Below are 19,405 nucleotides of genomic sequence, written 5' to 3' on the forward strand. Positions count from 1 at the left end.
AGCAGCTCCCCAAGCCCTGGCCAGGTACCCCGGTGTCAGCATGGTGGCCCGCGGGGGAATGGCACGGTTTTGGAGTCTGGAGAGCCTTCATATGGGCACAAGTGAGTAGCCACTCTTCTTTTTTTATGGTGTTGAATGAGGCGGTTGTGCCAGGTGGGGGGCTTGGCTGTGCTCACGGCCGTGTCACTCGCGGCAGCCAATGGTGACGCCGGTGGTCGAACAGCTGGGAGGTGGGAGCGCTCCGCAGCATCCTGAAGTTTCGAGCTGCAGCCCTGGAGAGCTCATAGCCTGAAGAGACTGTGTGAACTCGTTGATTTGCTGAGGAACAATGAGCAGTTATCAACCCCAAAATTGCAGTCATTTTTCACCTGGAGCTAAAAGAATTGAGATGGCTTGGTGTGCCATCCTCATGTGCCATCCCCACGGGAACAAACCTGCAGGCAGCACTGATTGCAGAGGAGATGTATAAAGGATCACTGCGATGATATGGGTGTTGTTTTTGTTGTTGATTTATAAGCTAAACATTGATTTCATGAATTATTTATTTGCAGATTTTGTAATATGTTTTACAGGGTGTGTTTGAGAAGTTTATCAGTGCTCAGATTTATGAGTCCCTAGGAAAAAAAATCTTGTTTTTTGTTTTTTGTTTTTGTTTTTTTTTTTTAAGAAGGAATTCCCCATCCTTGTTTGTTGCTATTATGCCATCAACATGAGTGCATATTTAAAGTGCCAGTGGGTAGCAGAGCATGGTAGAATAGCTGTGTTGCATTACATCGGGACCGTGACATGTTTTTCCTCTTTTAAAGAAAACAAAACTCTTCTTTTTTATGTAATCAGTGTGGCTCTCAACTTTGATCTCTTGTACATCAACACCTAAATGACCAAAGATGCATGTAATGGTCTGAGCAGCCAGAAGTGGGGGTTAAAGACATCTTCACCATAAAGTAGATAACTGATAATATGTCTGTTTGTGACATGGGTAAAGCAAGGGCAGAGTGGCAAGGCAGGGTCTGCTGCTGTGCCTCATGGGTGAGTGGGAGCAGCAGGTTCAAGAATTCAGACAAGAAATCCCTCCCCCTTGCAAGGGAGAGGGATGCTGGGTTGCTGCACTGCTTATCTGGGGCACAGCAAACAGGAAAAAAGGAGTTCAACACTAGCACCCCATTCTGGGTATTATTTTTTATTGGATTTTTGAGGACTGCGTGATCTTCAGACTTTCTGGTTATTCTTAGTTTGGGACAACCTTAAGAGTAAATCTGTAGAGATAAATTAAGGACTAATTAGACAGTGCATTCGGGCACTGAGACACCGATTGTGAGCGCTTCACGCTCATCCCCAGAACTGTTTTGGACATTGCATTGCAGCTGGCTTTCCAAGCCATGGGTCTGGCCCTGAGCCATGTGGACCAGAGTCAACCACTATTATTGGTCCCAAAACCAGTCCTTTCCATTTGTGAAGGAGAGATGATAGCCACAAGGCCCTCTCACCCAGAGATGGAGCCCCAGATAGTAAAACTATTCTGTGAAGTTTTATGTGGTAATTCGAGATTTTTGTGTCCACAGAGACAGTCATTTCCGTGCTTGGTTTCTGTGGCTGTAGAGACACGATGAAGCTCACCTTGTTTCTGACTTGTGTTTGCCTGCAAGATGTGGGCTGCCCACTCATTTCGATGGTGTCCTGGGGAATGTGTCAGGATATGACAGAGCCAGGGACTGGCAGTGGTGGTAACTGCACCCAGACCTTTCTTATGGGTCAGATTATTTCGCATTTCTTCTGGATTTAGTGGGGAAAAAAAAAAAAAAAAAAAGTTGTAGTTCTGTTTTATTGCACACAAAAAGGAGAATATCTCTATTTCATCAGATGCTAAAAGGGAAAATTACAAAGAAGAGTAAAAAGTAACTCATGTTTGAAGAGTGTTTTCCGGTGAACCCTATGCTTTCATTGTTACTGTTATATTCATAGTAACAGAGGCAACTCCAAAGCAATTCTTCTTGCATTGCATTGTTTGTTTTTGGAATAGATGCTTGTGTAAGAATGATTGCACAAACAGCTGTTCTGCCTTTTGTTTTAGCTGCTGCAGATGGCGGGACTGAATCTTCAGCACTGGTGGATGACAACGGCAGTGAGGAAGATTACAGCTACGAAGAGCTCTGCCAAGCCACACCAAGGTACCTGCAGCCTGGAGGGGAGCAGCTCGCCATTAATGAGGTAACGTCCTGGGTTGCATTCCATTCTGGGGAATCTTTGCATTGTTAACACGATGGAGTGCGTATTTTCCACACGTGGGTGGTTTCTTATTAATAAAAAGTGTAATGGCTGTAACCATCATAACAAAGTATCCAGCAGCAGTGGTATCCTGCTTCAGACAGTGTGCAAGGCCAGATGCCAAGGGAAGAGCACAGTGACAACACTTCACTGGGAGCCTGACTCATTAGCTACGTAGCCGCTCTGGAGTAGGTCTCTGCTTGTTCTTACTCTAATGGATGTATGTACAGATTTCTGAAAATCCAGAATTTTAGTTTTATCCTCTAGGAGGATGAATCTTGGGCACTCTGGTGAGATGTTTTGATCTTTTTTTTGGAAATTTATAAATAGTTCATTGTTTATTCTTTGTCCTTCACATCCCTTTTCTCTTCTCGTCTCAGCTGATAAGCGATGGCAGCATTGTGTATGCAGAAGCTCTCTGGGACCATGTCACTATGGATGATCAAGAGCTGGGCTTCAAAGCTGGAGATGTCATTAGAGTCCTGGAAGCTTCCAACAAAGACTGGTGGTGGGGAAGAAATGAGGACAAAGAAGCCTGGTTTCCAGCTAGTTTTGTCAGGGTTAGTAACTCTGTTGCTTTTGCACCATTGATACATTTTTGAGGTCCTTGTAGTAGAACATGACGCTGACCATGGCGTTAAATCTAAAAGAAGGAGCAGATCTTCAGCATCTTTACATCCAAACACCAGAGATGTAATACCTAGTGACTTCCCACATTATAATGCAGTAGAGGATCATACCCTTAGATCCTCTAGCTCCTCACTTCTTCCTTTGTATGGTCCTTTTGTAGTCAAAGAAATTTCACAAGTAGAAATGAGGACAGTGGAAAACTCAGCCAGGAGTGCATACAAAGAGAACAGCAGTTTGTGAGAGACTGGGGCAAGCTGTGCTGTGTGCTGCTGGCTTCTGATACTGCAGGGATTTCTTGGTAAAATAGCATAATTTATTACCACAGTCTTCTTTAGGAGTCTGGTTCGTAGTCTAAATTTCCTCGTCAGAACTTAACCAGGTTATTGTGACTCTTGAATGATACAACACTGAATTATGTTTTGTAATTTAATTTAATTTACTTTTTGAGAGCCTTTAATGAAACTTTGGCTGCACTGTATTTAAGTGCAAGAGGTAGTTCCTGCCTTTAGCTCTCTAAACAAAATGGACAATCAGAAAAAAGCAGATGAAGGAGGTACTGCTACCCAGACAGGGAGTTGGGGCAGGAAAAGAATATTTTGAATTGTTTAAGAGAGTTGTTTACTTTTGAAATTTTTACTCATAAGCTGATTTGGCCCAAATTACACATTAACTATTAGTAAGGGCGAGAAATAAACTTAATTCTGAAAAATACACAGGGTACACGACATGTATCTCTCTGATGCTGGGTGTAGAAAGCCATGGATTTAACCAACTAAAAAAAAAAATCTCAACACATTGTTTAAATATCTGGTGAGTAGAATGGGAATTTTTTTTTTTGTGGAGTGCTGTCTTGTAAGAAAGGGATGGGAACATTTCTGTCACAAGTTGTCTCTTATTTGTAAGATGTTTGTAATGATTTTGTCATGTTTTGTAAGTTTGCTGTTTTACTCTGTTATGGCTGCAGCTGCGAGTTAATCAGGAAGAACTACCAGAAAATTGCAATAGTATCCAGGATGAAGAACAAGATGCAGATATTAGCAAGCATCGTCAGAAAATAGCTGAAAACAAGGATCAGATGAGAACCAACGTTATACAGGAAATTATGAACACAGAACGAGTCTATATCAAGCATCTCAAGGACATCTGTGAGGTACTTGCTTTTAAGCTGAGGGCATTCTGCTGACTTAATGGGAACAAAGCATCCCATCTAAGTTGAGAAGGGGAATGGTTTCCCATGTCACAATATTCTAAACTGTGCTTCTAAGGTTGTCAGTCAGAACCTCGTTGTGCCCTTGTAAGGCTTTCCTCTCTGCAGGCTGCCACCGGGCACCACTTCCTTTTTGAAATAAAACATTCCACTTTTGACTCGGAAAAAATAGTTTGCATGTCTGACTGCTATTTCCATAATAATAAGTGAGAGGAAGTGCAGTTTATTTAAAGCTTTTTATCACTTGGTTTAGATAGAAAACTTACAGTGATTTTAATAGAATCTGCTACAGTTCAGAGACTAAACTTTTTATAAGTAATGTGCAAAGAGAATGTTTGCTGGGTGAGATTTTCTCCAGCAGAGAGACTTTTTTTGGATGCTTCAGAGCTATGAAATCTTTAAAGGTGTCTTAGAACTAATTGGTTTGAACCATGAAATATTGAGAACACTGTGGTTTTTTTCTTCTTCTCAAATTTTCATGAAGGACCTTGTTCCATCATGAAGCTTCTTAATACTTTTCACTGACATTTGCTTTCTCTGATGTGGACTGTGATGCATTTGACCTGTTTTTCACGTGTGTTTGTGGTTAACATCTGGATGGGTGCTTAGCAACCTACAAGATGTTCTTCCTACACTTAGTTTGCTGGTTCTCTTTGTATTTGCCATGTTGTTATCCTTCAGTCATTGCTAGATTCTTTCATGGACCACACAGTAGACATGACAGCAGTTTGTTTTTCAGTGAATCAGGCCTTTTTGAGGAAAGATGTAAGGGGAGACAAAAACATAAAATTTTTTTGCTAACTGGCAGGCTTTAAAAAAAAACAACAAAACATTAAGTGCAAGTTTTGTCATTTAGATATACTGTTTCCTTCTGATAGCAAGCTTGATTGAGTGCCTAAAGGATGAGGGAGGAATTTGTACACACAGCTGCATAGTGCCAAAGCTATCCGAGTTCTGGTGCTCTCTCCATGTTTTACCAACTTACTAATTTTTAGTCTGCTATCATGTTTCTCTGATACGTATCTCCTTCAAATAAGATGACATTCCTCTGAGCTTTGTACAGAAGAGCAAACATATGTTTGAAGTATAGAAACAGTACTGCATGTTCAACATTTTGGGTAGAGATTGTCTGTTATCCTCAAAGTGAATCTGTAGGGTGGTGCAAGCAGGCATGAGCTGAAAATACACTCAGATAGGACTGAGCCAGAAAAGCTGCTGCAGATAATAGTCCAGATGTGCCAGTGCTGTACTAGAATGAATCACTAGCACTGGTGCAGCCAAGAAAGAAAAACTTGCTGTGTTTGAGAAGTGCCTGCAGTCCACATTAAAGAGCTACACAGGAGCTCATTTTCCTGGTAAACCTCAATAGCAGGCTTTTTACAGCTGTCTGCTCCCAAAGCTTTTTGGGAGAACCCTGCCTGGAAGTGGCCACATGGAGCAGCCTGACAGATAGCCCCTGTCATACCAGCTGCCCTTTGGAGTCATCTGCACCCGTAACTGATAGTGGAGTGGAGCACAGCTGCTATTTGTGCTATCAGCTGCTGTTCTGCACACTCCTGTCCCTGCGCAGCCTGAGCAGCAGGTAGCTGAAATTCTGCATAGTGACAGCAGCTGAGTCTTGAGCCCCTGGCCTCATGTTTACCTCCTGGCTGTGGGAGCACTGATAAGATCTGGTTACTGACCTAAAGCTGTGGAGTAGAATTTGCATCTACTTACCATTGGATACAAAGGAACTGGACCCATGTAATGTTCTTGCAAGCGAACACACAAAAAAAGGAAAAGTAATTGTATTTTTATGTCAATCTTTCTGGTACTATACCAGTACTTTCAGCAAATAGCTGAATGTTCTGAACATATCATAATATGACCTTAATTTTGCTTCCCTGACTTAGACTGGGTCCTACCTATACCAGCTGCCAAAGGAACCAGTATTTTAGCCTTGGTAGAAATTGTCTGTATATTAATTGTTTCAGTGTTTGTTCCTTAAAGAAGAACTGTTATGGCACAGGGGATTACAGAAAAGCACAGCAGCTAAAGCAGTAGTTGCATTGGAAGAATTGGTCTGGGCATGAATCTGCAATCTCTTTATCCAGTCATGTATGTATGGCTGGGAAACCACTCACATGCTCCTCGATCATTGGATTTTTGCCAGTTCAATGGGATAGAAACTTTCAGGGTAGAAACTGTTATTGTATCTTCAAACTAACGAGGTTTCTGTTGTTTCCAGGGTTACATTCGGCAGTGTCGCAAACATACAGGAATGTTCACCACAGCCCAGCTAAGCACCATTTTTGGAAATATTGAGGATATTTACAAATTCCAAAGAAAGTTTTTGAAGGATCTTGAGAAACAGTACAACAAAGAAGAACCTCATCTGAGTGAGATAGGGTCATGCTTTCTCCAACATGTACGTTGCAGAAGTTGGTTTTATTTATGAAATGAAAAAATCTGATAAGAAAATGATAACTGTGAGGGCGGACTTTACTAACAAGTGGCTATCAAATGTCGAGCTTTAAACAGGTAGCATTTTAGAATGTAAAGTATTTACAATTAAATTTAAAAATATTTATATATTTCAGATTTCTCTTTAGGAAGTATGTGTCTTTGTGCACGGTTTCAAAACCATAGTGATCACAGATGAGCTGGACTGTCTGCAATGATCTCAGATCGCTTATTTGGGCATGCAATAACTTCCTAAAGAAAATAAGGATTGAAGGTGGTGGGGAAGGAGTCTTAATTCATAAGAAACCTGTAGCTGTCAAGGCATTCTGATTTCAAGGATTCCCCAAACAAAAGCATTTCTTGAAGTACTGAACTTGATCATCCTGGCTTAATGAAAGCTTTTATCTCTGTGTTCATACGGGGAACATACACAGCTTTGGAAGTTAAAGGTAGATTTATGTGTAATTACAAAGCTGGTTGTTATTGAATTTGGAAACAATATAAAAATGATTTAATTAATTGTCAACGGTTTACGGGCTGGTTCGGCCCGGTTCTGTGACTAGAAGGGCGGAAAAATCATGAAACCATGACATTAATATAAGTAGATATAACAGCTATTACAAAAAATGTCTTTCATCCTTTGTAATCAAATACATCAGTTAATGCTTTGACTTTTTCTTTTTTGTAGCAAGAAGGCTTTGCTATTTATTCAGAATATTGTAACAATCATCCCAGTGCCTGCATTGAACTTTCCAAACTAATGAAACAGGGCAAATACCGTCACTTCTTTGAGGCCTGTCGCTTGCTTCAGCAGATGATTGACATTGCCATTGATGGTTTTCTTCTCACGCCTGTTCAAAAAATCTGCAAATACCCTCTGCAGCTTGCAGAATTGCTCAAATACACCACGCAGGAGCACAGGTGAGAGAATTAAAAAGCCAAACCTTAAAACAGTAACCTAATTACTGAAAGCTTTTGGGTGACAAAGCACCAGTTCTCAAGATCAAGAACAAAACTACCAGTGACTCCAATAGAGGGGAACTCCTTATGGGCACCTTGGAACCATCACAATATTACCAAAATTTTATAAAAAATCATTTGCAAAATGTTGTTCAGGGATTTCCTGGGTATTTTTGCATTTGTTGCTGTGGCCTTCTGATAAAAATTGCCAATAAAAGTAGGTTGTACTCCACCAAGTCTCCCAGTAACTTCAAGGCAAATTCTTATTGCCCCAGAATAAATACAGTATACTTGGGGATCGCTATTTCCATAGCAGTTCCATTAAAAATTTGATATGAGCATCTTTGTTATTTGCACTCTTTGTAATCTGCTTTATATCTAAGCTACATCATTGGGCTTTCTGGATACATGCTGGAACAACTGTTTTGTTCATTTGTAAGCTCGCTGTAATGATCCCATTCTCTCAGAACTGAACTCCTCACCAGACACAAGCTGAGTCTTTATCACTCAGTGTAGTATTGTACGTGATGAAAATCAGAGGAAAAATACAGAACTAGATAGAGATCTTAACAGGATAGGAAAAGTACTGTAAAAGTAACAGCTCTTCAGAAAAGGAAAGCTATAAATTAATAAAAGAATTCTTCTCATGAACCCACAGTAAATACTTCTCTATTTGGTATCTACCAGAAAGCTTCGATACTAGAAGGGACGATTGATTTTTCTTCCATTCCTCTGAACTACTTAGAATCATAGAATTGAATCATAGAATCTGTAGTGTTGGAAGGCCATCTTGTCCAACTCCCTGCAATGAACAGGGACACCGCAGCTCCATCAGGTTGCTCATGGCCTGATCCAGCCTCACCTGGAAAGTCTGTAGGGGTGAGGATCCAGCACATCTCTGAGCAACCTGTTCCACTGCTGCAACACCCTCACTGTTAAATAATTTTTCCTTATATCTAGCCTAAATCTACCCTATTTGGGAAACAACTCCAGACATTAGATTTTCATCTGGGATAAGTAAGAACTGAAGTTGGAGGTTATTAGCCTTTCTAGTACACTCCTAGGTTGATTACCTCTTTGACTAAATTAAGATTTTATCTTTAAATGCCTACCTTTTTATCTTACAATTGCAAGAAAAATGTTCCACTGTGACCCCAGTGCTCAAAGTCCAAAATGCAGCCGGAGGTGATGTTTTGTGGGCAGAAGTCTGTGCTTGTTCAATCTTCAGAAAACTCCACTTAGAAACCAGGGCATTTTTGCTAGAGACCAGAAGAGATGTTGACTGCTGATATACAGGGCTTCAGTTCTGGTGCTTATAGATACAGCCATGCTCTCAGTGTCCAGAAGTGCCCACAAGCAGACAGGCCCACACTCACAGAACCTCAGCAAAGCTCCATTCAGCCTATTCTTCTGTAGTGTTTTCTTTTGTTGTCTTAAAGTGGCTGAAGATGTGCACAGGCTGCCATGAAGGCCACACTTTGTGCCACAAGTGAGGGCTGATGTACACACTGAGAGAGGGAAAAGGAACTGAGATAAGGAAGGACAAGAGTAGCACTGTGGCTGTCCAGTGGTCACCCCTGGGACGTCTCCCTGACACGGGGAGGATCTTGTTATTGTTCATCTCACTTTTTGAGCATACTGAGGTTGAAAAGGGACTGCAAATCTATCAACAATGGGAGGAGAGCTGAGTGCAGATGTGTAAAGAAATGCATCCATCAGCAGCAGCTGATGAAAATAGGAACTGAGACAGAAGCAGATAAATAGGACAGTGACACTGATGTTCTGGCAGGGTTTATTTCTGTCTCATACTATTCTCTACCTCCAGCTTCCTTTTCTGCAAGAGTCATAATGATAACGGAGGGGAGGCAGCTGGGACTGTAAGGCAAGAAATAAGCCTCTTTCCTTCCTTCTTCTCAGAGACTATGTGAGGAAGGTGAAAGAGGGATGGATTCTATACAGAGGGAAACCCAAACCTGCCTACTGGCTGGGGAGAGCCATAAGCATATGTGGAGCTCAGGGAGAGAAGAGGGGAGCAGAGCAAAGGAGGAAGAACAGGAGACTGAATTCTACCTGGAGCAGACAGGGGAAGGTGACAGCCTTGGCTCTCGCACACTTCTTCCAGGAGAATGGGCCACTTTATCACTTTAATTCTTCTCCTTGGTGCTCGGGCTGTTGGGTCCCTTGCTCACCTTGTTTGAGGTTGCTGTTGGTATCTTTTCTGCCTGCATAACTTTCCTTGTTCACATTTGTTCCCCCAGCCACTCTGAATGAAAAGAAGGAAATGCAACTGTTAAACTTGATCAAAGGGATGACCTTCACAATAAAATCCCTCTAAATCGTGCTCAAAAAGAAATCCCTTTGGTGAAATGTATAAATCAGTTTTGGGTTATACCATTTTTTTCAGTAGAGACACTATATCTATTCATTATTTTACTTCTGCCTCCTTGCACCAGTTCAGTAATTTGCTCCTGCACAAAATGCAGCAGTGCACTGTACAGACTGTTGTGAGAGGTCGAGGATGGCTGAGAATCACGTGTCTCTTCTTTAAGTACTCTGAGTAAAAGGATAAATGCAGGACAGTATTCGAGTACCATGTCACAGCTTCTAATTGCATCATGCCCATTGACAAGTGATCTTTGAAACATGCCTATATTTCACAGTGATTATAACAACATAAAAGCTGCTTATGAGGCTATGAAGAATGTGGCATGCCTAATCAATGAGCGAAAACGAAGATTGGAAAGCATAGACAAGATTGCACGTTGGCAAGTGTCTATAGTAGACTGGGAGGTAAGTGCCATACCCTTTCCTGATCAAAGGTATACTGTGTACAGTACTTTGTGTCCTCTAAAAGGTCTGTCCTTCTGCATGGAAGGTCGTTGGTGGGTGTCTACTTTTCAGCTGGTCACTGCTCAGTTGAAAGTCCGGTTGCAGTGTTTTGTTATTGATTACCTTGTTTATCACTCAGGAAGAGCAGCAGGTAGTACACGAACAGGTGTCTTTGAGATGACACTGACATGTAGGAAATGACAAAATGGATTTTTCTTTTATACGTGGATTGTAGAATCTCATCCAGATTCGTGGTTGTTTTATCAAACTTGAACCTGCTTCAGTGACTTTAACAAGTGTCCTCCCAATTTACGCTGAAAGAAAGCAGACCAGAATTACTTTTATTGAGTTCGCCTATATGAGATTATCTACCTTCTATGGCATTTTCAGCTCTGATAGTTAAAATACAATAAAATGGAGTTAAGACTTGATTAGTGAAGTGAGACTGATTAGGCATATGCTAAGATCTGAAAATGATGTTTACTTACTTGAAGACTGTGTATCATCTTAGGGACCAGATGTGTTAGCCAGAAGCTCGGAACTGATCCACTCAGGAGAACTGACCAAAATATCAAAGCAAGGCAAAAGCCAGCAGAGGACTTTCTTCCTCTTTGACCATCAACTTGTGTTCTGTAAGAAGGACCTACTGAGAAGGGACATCTTGTATTATAAGGATCGTATCGACATGGATGAGATGGAACTTGTAGACACTGAGGATGGCAGAGACAAAGACTTTAACATTAATGTCAAGAATGCTTTTAAGATAATAAACAGAGCAACAGAAGAGGTTCATTTGTTCTGCGCAAAAAAGCAGGAGGATAAGAAGAGATGGATGGAGGCATGTGAAAGTGAAAGGAGAAGAGTTCGAGAAGATAAGGAAATGGGTAAGTGCAAGGATTTCCTCTCTAAAAGGTAGTAAGAACAAAAGAGAATGTTGTTTTCCACTTTTTTTTATGCTTTGTGCAACTGTGCACTCTGCCTTCTGGGACTCTTGCCTCTTTGTTACCTGCCATGACCTTTAGCTGTATAAGTGAAGCCTGTTCAGGTGTGTTTGTGCTATCATCGGGTGCCATTCCATTCCATGTTACCATTCCCTTCCTGGTAGGCAACACTGCTCCAGAAAACCCTGAGCACGGGGAAACTCAAAAAGGGTAGCCACACAAGAGTGGTAGCAGTGGCAGTGATAATGAGAAGATTTATTTTAATAGCACTACCACTTATTTAAGACTGGATCATGCATTTCTGTGGAGCTGAGCTCAAAAGTTGTGAGGGCAGGTCCATAATAGTTGTACCTGTTTTGACGCAGGTGTCTTGAACTAGAAGAAATGTAGTTGAGTAGAAATAGCTGATATCTGTCTGGTTTTGTGTGACAGTAGCTTGGATATTTTCTCCATTACCCAGAAGACTACTTGTTTTCCTTTTTTTTTTTTGTACATAAGTGAACACTTCCTTCAGCCAAAACCAGTGGAAAGGCGCCAATATTCTCAACCTCAGGTTTAAATTTGTCTTGTTGATTTTGTAAGTTATCTTGCTGGAGTTTGCATAAAGCCTCTAATCTAACTGCTCTGAGACGAAATACATACTCGTCAAATGGCATTTTACTTCTATTTTCAAAAACACTTTGGTGCGGGTCATTGTCTCCCAAACCATATAACCATATCTCGCTTTTCTTAGCTTTTATGAATACATATGAAAAAAAGCCCACATCCAGAAAATCCTTCTCTAAACCACTAATAGTAACCCTAAGAAAGTGGTCTGATCTCTGCTGATGAAACTGCTTTCATTTTTTTTTGTCTGTTTCCTTGTTTCTATAAAGGAAAAAAAAAGCAGAATAAAAAAAAGAAACATCACACCCCAAAATTATGGCTTAATGCTCTTTGTAAGTTCTCTGTAAGTTCAGGCTAAAAGAGTAAGGGGAGTTTTAAAAGCATAGAGCTATGCAGGGAAAGGCAGAATGGAATGAGACCAGCTACTTTATTCTGCTTTTGAATTGCAGCTTCTGTGCTCTTCAAATACAGATCAGTGAAAGGAGAGCCATCACGTAAAGCATAGTTTGCTCATGCTGGCGTAACATACGCATGCGTCTCCAATGCCATGTGTGCAGGGAGAGGAAAGTAAAGTGCATGTCCACGGGCTCCAGATGATGCCAGATCTTTGGCTGCCTTTCACAGTGGACTGTCTGCCTTGTCTGTACTCAGCACAGATCAGTCATATACCTGTGGTACAGTAGTATATGGCATACTATTGAATCTCATAATCCATGCAAGAGTGTAAGTCAGTATGTGAGAAACTGGAGTGTGGGATCCAGTCCCAGGCTGGTGGCAGCCCCAACCACATCACGGCCTCCTTTGGTGTCTGGCAGAGGATGGGATGCTCTGTCCTCGGGGTAGAGGAAATGTTGGCCTCCATAGCCTTCTGCCATGTTTGCGCTGCCAGCGACAGTTCCTTGGCATGTTCAGGACGTGCTATATGAAGATGATGTCCACCCAGTATCTTGTTCAAGAACTGTGCAAAGGAGTTACAATAGTTCCTTCTTTATGTCATACAAAAGTACCGAGTTTATACCTAGAGGCTAATCTAACATAATAGCATGGAGTTTGTTCAGTGCACAGAAAGCTTTTCCAGCTTTTAAATCACATCTTTTATTCCATGTGGATCATCAAATGAATTCCTTAAATATGGGAAGTATAAGCAATGATTAGATAAATATTTTTATATCATGTCCTTTCTTTACTCTTTCTCATAGGAATGGAAATCTCAGAAAACCAGAAGAAACAAGCCATGCAGAACGCCCGTAAGTCAAGGCATGGAAAAATTAAAGGTAGGTGTTTAAGAATGGTGTTATGCTCCTATTTTGTTGCAGCGTGTTTGTTATCAGGAATAAGTACAGGGATTGAGTTTCTGAAGCTTTTACCTTTTCTTCTTGGGTTCACATGGAGATTGAATTATTCCCATTAGCCCAATTTCAAACTGAAATACCTTTGTGAACTGCCTACTAAGTCAGTTTCCCGTTCTCCTCTAGACAGTAAGCTGCCGTTATCTCTTTATTAGAGAAGAAGAACAAGTGGTTTTAACAGCTGTAAGGAAGTGTTTGCAGAGAGGAAATTAAAAATGAGAGTTACCTTTTCCTTCCTTTGTTTTTATTCTGACAATTTACTCTTCAGTAATTCTGTGCTTTCTATTGAAAAGTTTTTAATATACTTTCTGCACGCCACGTGTTGCTGAGCTCATAATAGCATAGTCAAAATAGTTCCTTGCTGTCCTCTCTTGCTAATTACTTAAAAGTGCACAGTGAAGGAGTAGAAACTTGTTTTTCTGGAAACTTTTTTTACTCTTTCCCTCTCAGAAATCATGTGGTGTTGAGAGAATAAATAGAGAAAGTGGGAACAGACCAGGTCAGAATTTAGGAGTGAAGGAGTAAATTAATCTCTATTCCCTGGGATTAATGCTATTATAAAGCACTTTAGAAATTGTGAGATATCTGTAAAACCTCTCTGGATCATCAGGGGAGTGGCTGAAAATTGTGATCAGGAGATTCTGTTCAGAACATCCAGGTCCAAAGTCTTAAGGATGTCTGCCTGTAAAAATATTTTCCAAAATGAAGAAATATATTTTCATTGGTAGTGACATTTTACTTAGTCTTATCTGGGGGCTGACTACAGTAAAAGGTTCTATTTTTTTAAGTATCTCTCCTTTGAAATATCCAACTTTACCCATGCAGATAATGTTGCCAGGCATTGTGAAATGGTTGCTTATTTTTTGTAGCAGTTATTTGTACTGGTGTTATTCTTAACACAAATAAGTGCAGCAATTAAAAGGTCATGCATCAGAGAAGGTGATATCTAGTAGTGCTTTCATTTAATGTCTTGGCAAAATGAATTGTCTTTACTGACTACTGGATCTGTCCCATGATGCCATGCTCAATTTTTCCTCTCACTGGTTAATTTGCTAGCTGTCTCATATACTTTCTTAAACTCTTCCTGTTCCAGGTGTAAGCTATAATGGGTGTCCTGTGCCTCCTCTACACCAGAGCTTGCACCCCATCCATCAGCGCCACATCACCGTGCCCACCAGCATCCCACAGCAGCAGGTCTTTGCCCTGGCAGAACCCAAGAGGAAGCCATCCCTCTTCTGGCATACCTTCAACAAACTCACCCCATTCAAAAAGTGAAGGACACCAGCATGGAGAGAGACTTATTCCAAGGAAGGACCTTGGAGACCCAGTTAAGCGTATTTAAGCTCAGTGAATCTCCAGTTTTGGAGAAAAAACCGTGGGCTCCCTTGAGCCAGAAATACAACTTTGTCTAGAAGAATAATGAAGTGGCTCAGCACTGCTCTGAAGTAAATGTTGCCAAGTGTCAGCATTGCTAATGAAGAGCAGTTTCCTTCTGACAAAGACAGCTTACTGTTACTCTAAAGCAGCAGTATTTGATCTCTTTCTTAGTTATGCTGAAGTAATGATAGAACTGTGCAGGTCATTGTCACATTTCATTTTTCTTAATCTTACGCTGATGGCCAAATTTAGTATAGAGAGGGGTTTTTCCTTAAGGGTATGTGAGCAAGGAATCTTGGCAGAGTTTTCTCCTTTTGGAGAACCAAGCAGGAGCTGCCCATTAAAATATGGATAACATGCGGTTGCTGGGTTTGGTGAACCCTAATCCTTCCTGTCTTTTTCTGTTAAATTGCCAAATGGCAGGAGAATGTCCCACAGGGCCTTATCATATTCCAGATTGGAACAGGGAAGTTTTATTCTGTCATATAGAAACATGAAGAGAGTGCAAAATGGACTACAAAGATGTGTGCATTTATTGCATACAAGTGGATACAAGAGGCGCCCCGGGCATCTCTGATTTCTTTCAGTCAGAGCAATATACTGCTTGCATGTATACTCTTCAATATAGAGCTTTTATATCACTTTTTGTGCACTTCTTCGCCTGGGAGACGCTTCTTTATATTCCAGTATGCTTATTTCTCTGTGAAAAAAGTTTGTTTTTTTTTTAATGGAGATAATGTGAATGTACAATATCAGAGGTGAGACAGTACGAGCTGACTGCTGATTGCTGGCTATGTTACTTAGCTCACACACTTTGTACTCATGTAGCTTCACTTAGAAAATGGATGAATGATAATGGAAATATCTCCATTAAGTTCTCAAAACAGTCTGGATCCATGCTTCTTCTACACTGGCAATCAACAATGAGTTGTGACCAGATTTCTTCACAAAGGAAGAGAAGTCCTTACTGGAAGGGACAGAATAATTACGTGGATCAGAGATGGATTTCTGTCTCAGAGTCATTGGTCTGTGCTGGAAAGGGAAGGATCTGGCTGGAGAAAAGTCAGCTCTGGTCAGCATCCGCAGGATGTGACCTGCATTGCTGTGAGTTGATTTGGGAGAACAACTTTTAAATGCCACCAAGAAGAAACAGGATCTCACTATTTGCAGCACTGATCATTTCTACTCGCTAACTCACAAAGAATGGCAAGACTATTGGTAATATGGAAGGAAAAAAGGACTCCTTATGTTTCAGAACTGATTTGCTATGAATGTCTTTCAAATACTTTATCCTATGCTGCTGATTGGGGCATTATCAAATGATAAGTGTAGATCCAAGAGTATTCTTTGACATTGTACACAATCACCTTTGTAATGAATCAGTAATATATGAAGAACAAACAATGGGCTAGAGGCCAGGCATCTTAATAACAATGTAAAAAAAGCCTTATTTTAAACATGTATTTGTTCCTACTGCTGTTCTTACCTCTAACTTTCTACTTATTGTCAGTGTTGTGAAGCCCACTAATCTGATGGTTTTATGATTCGGCAACTTCCTGCAACTTCTGCGAAGTGCAGGTTTGTAGTTTTGATTTTAAATGACATCTTTGACAACTGTACATTTCAAATGCCTTGTGTATATAGCTCAGCAATAATGCAAAGTCTGGTGATGCTCAGCCAAATTGTTCACTCCATAGTGAACTTCATTGCTTGTGCTTTTCTGTAGTGATAGAAGATGACCTGAAACAGTTAGGAAGTGGAAATATGCACTGACATTTTCAACAGCCTAGCTTAAAGAAAGCGCAGAAGAAGGACAGTGACAAAAGCTGGCTGGGTTCAGTTCTCATGTTTAAAACAAACTGTCTAAAAGATAATTTGGCGTGCTCAATTTAAACTGAATGAACTGACTTCCAAATGCCAGTGTGGATGCATGCCCTTCCACATAACTGAGCAACCCTTCTGTGCTTCTTACGTACCCATTTTCATGGGTACATCCCATGTTCAGGCCTGCAAACCAAAGTGGTGCATGTATCATGGAAGCGGAGATATTTCATATCCACATTTTGAAAGATTTGTTCCAGATGTAAATGCATCTGAAGTTGGATTGCAGTTCACATGCAGAAACTTTCCCAGAGTGACCTGAAGACATTATGAGAGTTAGATTCACAATTTTGTTTTTGATGAAAAGATTTTGGGATGTATCTTCTGTCACATCAGTGCCCATAAAGGCTCTTCCCGTGTAGTAGTGCTGGTGCCTTAGCCCTAACAATGAACAGAAATGTTTGTATGTGGTTTTGGATGCAGCAGGTTGTTTTGTTTTGTTTTGTTTTTTCCTCAAAGAGAACTTCAGAAAGAGAAAACATTTCATGGTGCAAATTACTCAGGACAGTTTTATATATAGTGCCCTACTGGTAGATGTGTATTATAATATACTCTGTGTCTTTCTTTGCAATCTTCAATAGATGAAGAAGCTTCCAACACTGTATTTTATTGGGTTATATATTTGTCGGTCAAAGAATGTGCCGGCTATAGAGCAAGACTGATAAAATATAAGAAGGCAGGCCAAATTTGAACTACACCATAATCTTTTAAATGAATTACAGTTAAAGAAAAACACACAATTACTTTATCCATCAAGTAAGGCAAATGTTTACTTGGGGATCAGTCTGATTTCAGAGTCTGTGGGGAAAAGAGCTGCTAATAAAATGTAAAATTTTCTGCTCTAGCACCTCTGTCCTTTAGCAGAACATGAAAGTCTTGACTCTCCTGATGACAAAACTTACCTTCAGAAAGCTGTCTTTTCCACTCGCTTTTGTTTGCTATAAGTTACTGTCAAATGTTCTAGGGCAACTACTAAGCATATTTGTGCCTCATTTAGCTAAAGCACAGCCAGAGCCTTCCTGATGGCCTGCTGAGCAGACAACCTCAGACTTTTTGCATGAGATGCAGTAAAATGTAATTGTCCTCAAATGTGTTCCCACTGAGTTAGGATAATGCCAAACCATAATTGCATCTAACTGGGAGCATTTGATGTATAAAATAATAAGATTGTTTTACAAGTGGCTCTTGCCATGCTGAATTTCACATTGAGTTTTAGTGGTCAGTGTAGTGAAGGAGTTCAAAGACAGACTGCTTAAATGTTCTGCGTTTTAGCTGTCTTTTGAAAATAATTAGAGCAGAGTTTTGGAGCCAAAGGTCTTTAGCCATAACTAACACAGTACCTTTCCTCAACCGCCTTTCTGCTTTTTTTCTATATGTGGCATCTGTGTGTAGGAGATGCCTTCTGAACGATCTCTAACTTAAAACTATTTGTTGTAAATACTAGGGATGAACTTGCGTATGTATTTTATTTTGACAAGTGTTTTGTAACATTTTATCTTACTTTGTGCATCTCACCATCTGTGTGCTGTTACATGTGCTGTAAATCGAGTGTCTTGGCTACAGAGCAGATGAGTTGGCTGTTGACGGCTGAAACACAATGTATAGGACTGCAGTGTCTTCATGTGTATTTGTTCTGAAGTAATTGCATTACATTGTTTACTCTTGGAACGTTGTCAAATGAATCTATTTTCTGGAAATAAGTACAAACTTACATTCCCATTATTTTCCTCTCATATGTGTTTTAATTAAATAATGTACAGCTGAAGTTCTTCAGCTACGTCTTATAAAATTTTATTGTACAGTTTTAAAAGTGTTGGACTTCTTAAATTGGCTACAAAATCTCTTCTGCGTGGCAAACGTTTCTCAGCTGTCCCATTTATTTTATTATTTTAAAGAAAAAAACATATCACACCATCTTCTGTTGGTTTTCTAGTAACAACTTCAGTACTTCCCAGTACAAATTCATTTTAGCAAACTGCTGAACCCAGTTCAGGGGCTGAACTCTTCTTTGTTCATGCAGAAACCATCCTTATTAAGACCCCAGATATATGCATGTACTGTCATTGTACTTTACCATGTCCTAGCAGCCTGTTCTCCAGTACCCCTTGGAAATAAATGCAAATGCAGCTGCGCTATTAATAAAACTGTAGCAAACAGAGGATGGTGATTTAAGTTCTGTGGTTTAGGTGAGGAGGTTTATATTCTGTTTTCTTTGGAACAAATCCAAATCCCAGGAAAAGGGTTCACCCAAGAGGCGTGCTGTGTACATGCGTGTGGTTCAGCTTGCTGCCCTGGCTAGTGGAGAAAAGTCTTTTGTGTCTCATCATTCTGATGCAGCAAGGGACCACATCAGAATGGCATGCACGTGCCCATCCTGCTCAAGGCCATATTAAAAATGGTTTCACCGAGACACAATAGCTTTAACAAAATAATCTGATTTCCTGAAATCTTTTCATGAAAAACGTTTTGGTGAACTCAGAAGATAGCAAAGTAGTTTTGGCTTGCTGACTTACTCCCTTTCAGTGTTCAATCTTTTATATCTAGTTCTTGGTTCACCTCAAAGCTGGCAATTTCCAAGCCTCCAAGTGCCACTTCTGGATAAGGTTTGCATTGAATGCTCAGGGATCAAAGCAAAATACATAAAGCACTGAGTGAGGCTACGGATGGCTGAGAAACATACTTTCCGCAAACCCTGGAGTACAATGTCAATGTAATCCTGAAGAAGATGTCCCTCCGAAGTCCCTTCCAACTGAAATCTGTCCATGGTGACCTCATTTGTGCACTTAATTTAATGTTTTGACATTCAGGCCCAATTCTGTAGGGAGTTGCTTAGCACTGTCTTTTAAGTTCTTCAAGAGCTGATCTATCAGGTGAAGCTTTTCGTTTTATGACTTTGGAGATACCCAGTCATACAGTTG

The 19,405-nt window shown here is 40.4% G+C and overlaps 1 protein-coding gene across 1 annotated transcript; it reads left to right on the top strand.

Annotated features, from left to right (window-relative positions):
* Window positions 1–6: 6 nt before the first annotated feature.
* Window positions 7–18,297, top strand: LOC100547204 (spermatogenesis-associated protein 13). Its single transcript, XM_010728896.2, has 10 exons — window positions 7–101; window positions 2,072–2,208; window positions 2,646–2,825; window positions 3,860–4,045; window positions 6,330–6,509; window positions 7,233–7,465; window positions 10,165–10,294; window positions 10,845–11,217; window positions 13,080–13,154; window positions 14,323–18,297. Exons 1-10 carry the CDS (start codon window positions 41–43, stop codon window positions 14,502–14,504), a joined length of 1,737 nt encoding a protein of 578 aa, XP_010727198.1. The 5' UTR covers window positions 7–40; the 3' UTR covers window positions 14,505–18,297.
* Window positions 18,298–19,405: the final 1,108 nt, after the last annotated feature.

Source organism: Meleagris gallopavo, chromosome 1 (assembly GCF_000146605.3).
Source record: "Meleagris gallopavo isolate NT-WF06-2002-E0010 breed Aviagen turkey brand Nicholas breeding stock chromosome 1, Turkey_5.1, whole genome shotgun sequence".
NCBI lineage: Eukaryota > Metazoa > Chordata > Aves > Galliformes > Phasianidae > Meleagris > Meleagris gallopavo.